At 67.5% G+C, this 7,771-nt stretch overlaps 1 protein-coding gene across 4 annotated transcripts; it reads left to right on the top strand.

Annotated features, from left to right (window-relative positions):
• Nucleotides 1–1,897: 1,897 nt before the first annotated feature.
• TRIM28 (tripartite motif containing 28) lies at nt 1,898–7,481 on the top strand. 4 transcript variants are annotated; one of them, XM_070402214.1, is made up of 16 exons: nt 1,898–2,317; nt 2,603–2,715; nt 2,892–3,024; nt 4,389–4,524; nt 4,597–4,713; nt 4,797–4,911; nt 5,023–5,169; nt 5,246–5,360; nt 5,435–5,544; nt 5,635–5,671; nt 5,798–5,846; nt 5,921–6,170; nt 6,254–6,694; nt 6,789–6,875; nt 6,956–7,093; nt 7,166–7,481. In XM_070402214.1, exons 1-16 carry the CDS (start codon nt 1,951–1,953, stop codon nt 7,340–7,342), a joined length of 2,532 nt encoding a protein of 843 aa, XP_070258315.1. In that variant the 5' UTR covers nt 1,898–1,950; the 3' UTR covers nt 7,343–7,481. The 4 variants fall into 4 exon arrangements, with proteins under 4 accessions (XP_070258315.1, XP_070258313.1, XP_070258314.1 ...); XM_070402212.1 differs by having other exon boundaries at nt 2,600–2,715; XM_070402213.1 differs by having other exon boundaries at nt 1,899–2,317; nt 2,600–2,715; nt 5,801–5,846.
• The last annotated feature ends 290 nt before the right edge of the window (nt 7,482–7,771 follow it).

Raw genomic sequence — 7,771 nt, 5'->3', positions numbered from 1 at the left:
GTGCATGTTCACCCTGCCCCGAAAGAGAGAAAGAAAAAGAAAGAAAAGGAAGAAAGAAAGAGAGAAAAAGAAAGAAAGAGAAAGAAGCCACAGGACCAGTTGCTAGTGAGGACCTGTGTGTAAAAGGGACACCAGGCGGCTGTGCAGCCCCCGAACCCCCACCCTCAGTACCTGCACCCTGGGGCCGCCAGCCTCAGGCCTCTGCCCTTCCTTCCTTCTGCTGGCACTGCCCCTCCCGCAGGTGCTGGGGGTGGGGGGCGGGGGGCAGGGGGTGCCCGCCCACACTCTGTTCCATCACCTACTCCTTTGGGCTCGCTGGTCCCCGGACCCCCCCCACCCCCCGGAAAGCCCAGTGCCGATGGGGCCGTGCAGAGCCCAGCAGCTGTTAGGACGCCACGCTCACCCACTGCGGTGCCAGCACCCACTTTCCTTCCCGGGTCCAGGAACCCCAGGAAGGAAGCGGGGTCGAGCTGGGGGGGGCGGCGGCCGACGGGGCGGACCCCGCGGCGGGCGGAGGGGGCGGCGCCGGGGCTGGAACAAAGGCCGCGCGCACAAAGCCCAGGGCCCCCGGCCCCGCGGGGAACAAAGGCCGCACCCGGCCCCGATCGCCCGCCACGCCCCCGCCGCCACGTGCGGGCGCCCGAGGGGCCGGAGGGGCCGCGCCCGGGGCCCGCGGCTCAGGCGAGTGCGAGCCCGGGAGGCGGGCGGGTCCGGGCTGGAGGTGCAGGCCCGGCGGCTCCGCACCCACCCGGGCAGCCCCTTCGCACCGGATCCTCCCCGACTCTCCTCCCGCCCGGGAACGTGGCCCGCGGGGAGGGCCGGCTCGCCCGCCCGGAACGGCCTTGCAGACCCGATCCGGTGCTGCCTCCTGGGAGCCGGCGGGCTTGGGCCGGTTCCCGTGTGTTTGACCTTAAACAACAAAAAGATTAAAAAATAGGGCCGGGCCGGTGAGTCTGGGAGGTTGAGTCGGCCTAGGAGCCGGGAGGGCCCAGGCCCGGGCTGCGGGCTGCATCCCCCGTGCGGGGCGTGCGGGAGGCCGCCGCTGGGTGACGCCCTCTCCTCACTGGTGCCTCCGGTGTTTTCTTTCTTCATCGTGGCCGTTTCTCTCTCTCCCTCTCCCTCCCCGTGTAAAATCGGTGAAAATACATTAAAAAAAAAAACACAATAAAAATGGGAAACAGCCTCGGGGCTCTGGACAGCACGGCCTTCTGGGATGGGGACCCCCGCCCCTCTCCCCGGCCGGCCTCCCCTCCCAGTCTCGGCCCCGCCCCGTCTGGCGATGCCGGTGACGTCTCCGGGCCGCCGAAGGGGCGGGGCCTAGGTGGAGGCGGGGCCTGGGGTGGAGGCGGAGTCCGCGGACAGGATCCAGCCGACCCGCGGCGGGTTGCGCGGCGGAGGGGCGGGGAACGCTCTTTAAATGCGGCGCGCGCGCCCCGCCCCCAGGCAGGGACGACATCACGCAGGCCCCGCCCTTTCCTCCCGGGCCAGGCCAGGCGGTGCAGGCGGCGGTGGGCGGACCCCGCTGAGGCGCGTGCGCACTGGCGTCCTGGTGCGCAGCCCCCGCCTGGGTTCCGCCCCCGGCCGCGAGCCTGCCAGTGCGCGTGCGCGGCGGCGGCGGCGCCAGTTATTTCTGTCCCGCCCCCCAGCCTCGGCTCTTTCTGCGAGGGGCGCGCGGCGAGCGGCTGGTCGCGTGGCGCGCGTCCGGGGTCTCGGCGGCCTTTGAGGAGCGGACGCGGGCGGCGGCGGCGGCGCAGCGCGAGCAGCCAGCGGCGGACCGGGCCTCGGCAGCGCCCCGCGCGCAGCGGGCGGCGTCCCAGGCGGCGCACGGCAGCGTCGGCCTCGCGGCGGCAGCGGCGGCGCCGACCCAGCCGTTGGCGGCGAGCGTGTCTGCGCCTGCGCGGCGGGCCCGAGCCCCTCCTTCCCCCCCTGGGCGCCCCCGGCGGCGTGTGAATGGCGGCCTCGGCGGCAGCGGCCTCGGCGGCGGCGGCGACAGCCGCCTCGAGCAGCCCGGGCCCGAGCGAGGGCTCGGCGGGCGGCGATAAGCGCGCCCCCGCCGCGGCCGCGGCTTCGACGGCGGCCCCTGCGGCGGCCTCGGGCTCGGGCTCGGCCTCGGCCTCGGCGTCGTCGCCCGCGGGGGGCGGCGGCGAGGCGCTGGAGCTGCTGGAGCACTGCGGCGTGTGCCGGGAGCGCCTGCGGCCCGAGCGGGAGCCGCGCCTGCTGCCCTGCCTGCACTCGGCCTGCAGCGCCTGCCTCGGGCCCCCCGCGCCGGCCGCCGCCAACAGCTCGGGGGACGCCGGGGCGGCGGGCGACGGAGCCGGTGAGTCCCGTCGGGCCCCTCCCCCACCTGCAGCCCCGGCTGCGCGCAGGTTGGGGTTCGCTCTCAGCGCGGCGTTGGTGGGGGGACCGCCTCGGCCGGAGGACAGGGGTGGAGGCTGGGAAGCGCCGGGTCGGGTCGGGTCGGGTGCTGCGATGGGGGCGGGGGGAGGGTCCGCTTCCAGTTCGATGGAAGGTTCCGGCTCCTGCGGGGGGGGCGGGGCTGGCGGGGAGGGGGCGGTTTCCCGGCTGCGACCTGCAGTGTCTGGCTCGCCCCCGCCCTCAGCAGTCGTGGACTGTCCCGTGTGCAAGCAGCAGTGCTTCTCCAAAGACATTGTGGAGAACTACTTCATGCGCGACAGCGGCAGCAAGGCCCCCACGGACTCCCAGGACGCGAACCAGGTGGGTGCTGCCCGAGCCTCCCCGAGGCCGGCCGTGGGGAGGGGCACCCGCTCCGGCTTCGCTCCCGGGAGGAGGCTCTGCGCCGCCTGCGGAGGCACCAGCCGCCCCAGCCCCTGAGCTTCCCGCGGTGTAACGGGGCGCCTTTGGGGCCTCCCTGACTCTGCCTTTGCCCCCAGTGCTGCACCAGCTGCGAGGACAACGCCCCGGCCACCAGCTACTGCGTGGAGTGCTCGGAGCCCCTGTGTGAGACCTGCGTGGAGGCGCACCAGCGGGTCAAGTACACCAAGGACCACACCGTGCGCTCCACCGGTACGCGGGGCGGCCCTGCCCTGGGCCTGCTGTCACCGCTGGTGACGGGGCTGCGGGTGGTGGGCCCTGGAGCTCCTCTAGGGGACGGGACTGCAAAGGCCAGGGCAGAAGTGGGGGCTCCACTGGTCCAAGTGGGAGGGGAACGGCCGGAGCGGGTGGGGGAGTGGGCAGGGACCTCAGTGGGTCAGCGAAGCCCCAGGGAGGGGAAGAGCCGGCGGTGGAGGGACTGGCAGGTACAGACACTGAGGTGTGAGGGCCTGGGAAGTGAGGGCCTCCTGGACCTGGGGTTGGGACTGCCCGGCACCCGGCACCCGGCTCAGGACTCTGGGCGAGAGGCCTGTGGCCGTAACTGCCTCACTAGCCGAGAGAGCCCTCAGGCCACAACCCGCAGTGAGTCCCGGAGGGTTTTATCTGTAAGGTCATCGGGGCTTCCACACCTTCTGTGGCTGCTGCCAGTGGCGTGAAGACAGGCTGGTTCCTTCCTGAGTCTCCCTGGGTTTTGGTCTGTAACTCCCCACAAGTGGCCCTTTGGTAGTTACCGGGGCTGCTCCGGCTCAGGACGGTGCTGGTGGGGAGAGGAGGGTGGAGGGTGGAGGGAGGTCTCGGGATCCTAGGATTCAGGCAAAGGTCAGGGCGCAGGAGGAGGCAGTGTTGGAGGAACCCAGCCTGGCTGGTCTGTCAGGAAGGGTTGGTATAGTTGGGTTGTTTGTGGTTTTTGGGGAGGAAAGGAACGGATTCCCAAACAGCTTTCTCGTGGTGACAGGCTCTGAGGGGGGACAGGAAGGTGTCCCCATTTGGGTGGATTAATTGAGCACCAGCATCCTCCCTCACAGGAAGGGGCCTGCACCTGTCCCAGTATCCAGGGCTGACAACTCACCTCCCAGCTTCAGAGGCTCACTAGGCCCCTTGTGGGTTCGTGCTTGTAGGAGGAGCCGGGAGGGCACCACCCCTGAGCAGTGGTCTCTGGGCCCTGGTTTGATGCCTGTGTGTGCCAGGAAGCAAATATTCTTTGTGCTGAGCTGCCACAGCCCCCGGAATCCCCTCCCTTGCTGGACAGAGAGCGAGCCGAGTGGAGGAGAAGGGGCTGTTGGAGGCAGAGAAGCTCTCCGTGTCCATCATCCTCACACTGCATTTCCTGGAGGAGCTGGAAGTGGGGCTGACCTGTGTGTGTGGGGTCTCAGCTGGGATTGGGCAGAGGGTTTTGAGAGCAAGGACTTGGCCTTGGGCGCTTGTGCCCTTCCCTGGCCACACTTGCAGGGCCCTCCTGGCTGCACAATAGACGGGGTTGCAGGACTGGCAGGGAGTGAGGTCCCCGGAGCTGGAGGTGCTGAGGATGCGCTGTCCTCACGGTACCTGTTCCCCAGGGCCAGCCAAGTCCCGAGATGGGGAGCGCACAGTGTACTGCAATGTGCACAAGCACGAGCCACTCGTGCTGTTCTGCGAGAGCTGCGACACCCTCACCTGCCGGGACTGCCAGCTCAACGCCCACAAGGACCACCAGTGAGTCCCGACGGGGTGGGGGCCCTGCCTGTTCTGTGCTCAGCGTCCAGGCTCACCTCTGTCTGCCCTCAGGTACCAGTTCCTGGAGGACGCCGTGAGGAACCAGCGCAAGCTCCTGGCCTCGCTGGTGAAGCGCCTTGGGGACAAGCATGCCACCCTGCAGAAGAACACCAAGGAGGTTCGCAGCTCGTAAGTGAACGCCAGGGCCGTGGGGACGTCCCTGAGCATCTGCCATCTGCCTGACCAGACCTAACCTGGCCGCCCTCCCCCAGCATTCGCCAAGTGTCCGACGTGCAGAAACGCGTGCAGGTGGATGTGAAGATGGCTATTCTGCAGATCATGAAGGAGCTGAACAAGCGGGGCCGCGTGCTGGTCAACGATGCCCAGGTATACCTGCGGGGGAGGGTTCTGGGGACAGCACCCTCTGCTGGCGCCATCCTTGCATGGGGAGGGCCCTGGCCATCTCCCTTCCTGACCCCCCCCCCCCCCCTTGCACAGAAAGTAACGGAGGGGCAGCAGGAGCGCCTGGAGCGGCAGCACTGGACCATGACCAAGATCCAGAAGCACCAGGAGCACATCCTGCGCTTCGCCTCGTGGGCTCTGGAGAGCGACAACAACACGGCCCTCCTGCTCTCCAAGAAGCTGGTGTGTGCTGGGTGCCCGTGGGGGGGCCTCAGACACCTCATGCCCGGGAGCTCACTGCCCCACCCTCCACCCTCAGATCTACTTCCAGCTGCACCGGGCTCTCAAGATGATCGTGGACCCGGTGGAGCCCCATGGCGAGATGAAGTTCCAGTGGGACCTCAACGCCTGGACCAAGAGCGCCGAGGCCTTTGGTGGGTCCTTGTCTTCCTCTTGCTGCCCTGACCATCTCTCCGGGAACTGTGCCTCATGTGTCTCCTTCCTGCAGGCAAGATCGTGGCGGAGCGTCCTGGCACCAACTCAACTGGCCCTGCGCCCATGGCCCCTCCCCGGGCTCCGGGACCCTTGAGCAGCAAGCAGGGCTCTGGCGGCAGCCAGGTGAGCAGGGCAAGGGGCCCTGGGGAGGGGGGAGGGGGTGTGGTCCTCTGGGACACCTGCCCACTGAAGTCCGATCTGCTTTGTCTGCAGCCCATGGAGGTGCAGGAAGGCTATGGCTTCGCATCAGGTGAGTGGGTCTGGGTTTGGGTCTGGGTCTGGGTCTGGGTCTGGGTCTGGTCTGTGGGTAGATGGGAGAGCTCCAGTGCCCCAGCTCCACCCACCCACCCACCATCCCCCCCCTCTGTTTTCTAAGCAGATGACTCTTACATGAGTGCAGAGCCCCATGTGTCAGGCATGAAACGGTGAGTGTGGCTGTCCTTTGGAGCCGGTGGGCATAGGGATAGGTAGGGGTGTTTACACCAAGCTGCACCCACAGGTCCCGCTCAGGTGAGGGTGAAGTGAGCGGCCTCATGCGCAAGGTGCCCCGGGTGAGCCTCGAGCGCCTGGATCTTGACCTCACAGCTGACAGCCAGCCGCCAGTCTTCAAGGTCTTCCCAGGCAGCACCACCGAGGACTACAACCTGATCGTCATTGAGCGCGGGGCTGCAGCTGCTGCTGCCGGGCAGCCGGGGACTGCGCCTGGCACCCCTGGTGCCCAGCCCCTGCCTGGCCTGGCCATTGTCAAGGTGAGCCTGTCCCCAGTTGACGTGGCTGGTAAAGGACCTCTGCTGAGGCCTGCACCCTGCTGAACCCCAGCATCTCCTTCCAGGAGGAAGAGACAGAGGCTGCCATCGGAGCCCCACCTGCCACCGAGGGCCCCGAGACCAAGCCTGTGCTGATGGCTCTGGCAGAGGGCCCTGGTGCGGAGGGTCCCCGCCTGGTCTCCCCCAGTGGCAGCACCAGCTCCGGCCTGGAGGTGGTGGCTCCAGAGGGCACCTCAGCCTCAGCTGGTGGCCCTGGTGCCCTGGATGACAGCGCCACCATCTGCCGCGTCTGTCAGAAGCCAGGCGACCTGGTCATGTGCAACCAGTGCGAATTCTGCTTCCACCTGGACTGCCACCTGCCGGCCCTGCAGGATGTGCCCGGGGAGGAGTGGAGCTGCTCACTCTGCCACGTGCTGCCTGACCTGAAGGAGGAGGATGGCAGCCTGAGCCTGGACGGTGGGGACAGCAGCGGTGTGGTGGCCAAGCTCTCACCAGCCAACCAGCAGGTGAGGGGGGGCCGTTCCCTTGGCTGCTCAGCAGCTGCATGCTCCCCTCCCAATTGCAACTGTGCTCTGATGAGTCCTACCCGACTGTCCACAGAAGTGTGAGCGTGTCCTGCTGGCCCTCTTCTGCCACGAGCCCTGCCGGCCCCTGCACCAGCTGGCCACCGACTCCAGCTTTTCTGTGGTGAGTCCTGGGACCTGGGGTGGGGTGTGGGGGGCATGGGCTGCCTGGCCTCACCTTCAGCCTGTGACCTCTGCCTTTAGGATCAGCCTGGTGGCACATTGGACCTGACCCTGATCCGCGCCCGCCTCCAGGAGAAGTTGTCGCCCCCCTACAGCTCCCCTCAAGAGTTTGCCCAGGACGTGGGCCGAATGTTCAAGCAGTTCAACAAGCTGACAGAGGTGAGTCTGTGCGAAGGCTGGGGCTGGGGCTGGGGGAGAGTGGGAACCCACCGCCCAACTCTGTGTGCCCAGGACAAGGCGGACGTGCAGTCCATCATCGGCCTGCAGCGCTTCTTTGAGACTCGGATGAATGAGGCCTTTGGTGACACCAAGTTCTCTGCTGTGCTGGTGGAGCCCCCACCGCTGAGCCTGCCTGGTGCCGGCCTGAGCTCCCAGGAGCTGTCCAGTGGCCCTGGTGATGGCCCCTGAGCCGGTTCAGCCTGGGTGTGTCCTGTCAGCCCTGCCCTTCCCCTCTGGTGGTCTGGCTCCCATTCCTTGGTAGCCCCATTCCCCGGCCCCTCACAATATGGTTTTTACTTCTGTGGATTTAATAAAAACGTCACAAGTTCCTTGTGTCCTGGTTGGTGGGGGCAGTTTTTCTGGGTCTGATCTCTGCCGACATCTATCCCTCCCAAGCTCTGTGGGCCGAGTAGGGCTGGGGCCACTTGTTCACAGCTGTCCCATGTTCAGCCCTGGTAATGGAGGAGCACCCTCATTTTTTGGGAGGGCCCACACACGAGGCTTGTCCTGCATTGGCTTGTAACCATCTGAGCTTGGTGGGCTGACTCCTGTTGGCCAAGCCGAGTGGGGCACTATATACCTGGCAGACAGGCCTCTGCTCTCCCAGGAGCCACCCAT

The sequence above is a fragment of the Myotis yumanensis genome, unplaced genomic scaffold (genome assembly GCF_028538775.1).
Source record: "Myotis yumanensis isolate MYYU_CA2020_CCGP unplaced genomic scaffold, mMyoYum1.0.hap1 SCAF_23, whole genome shotgun sequence".
Classification (NCBI taxonomy): Eukaryota; Metazoa; Chordata; class Mammalia; order Chiroptera; family Vespertilionidae; genus Myotis; species Myotis yumanensis.
The sequence above is the reverse complement of the archived record's forward strand: the minus strand, read 5'-3'. Positions and strand labels throughout refer to the sequence as shown.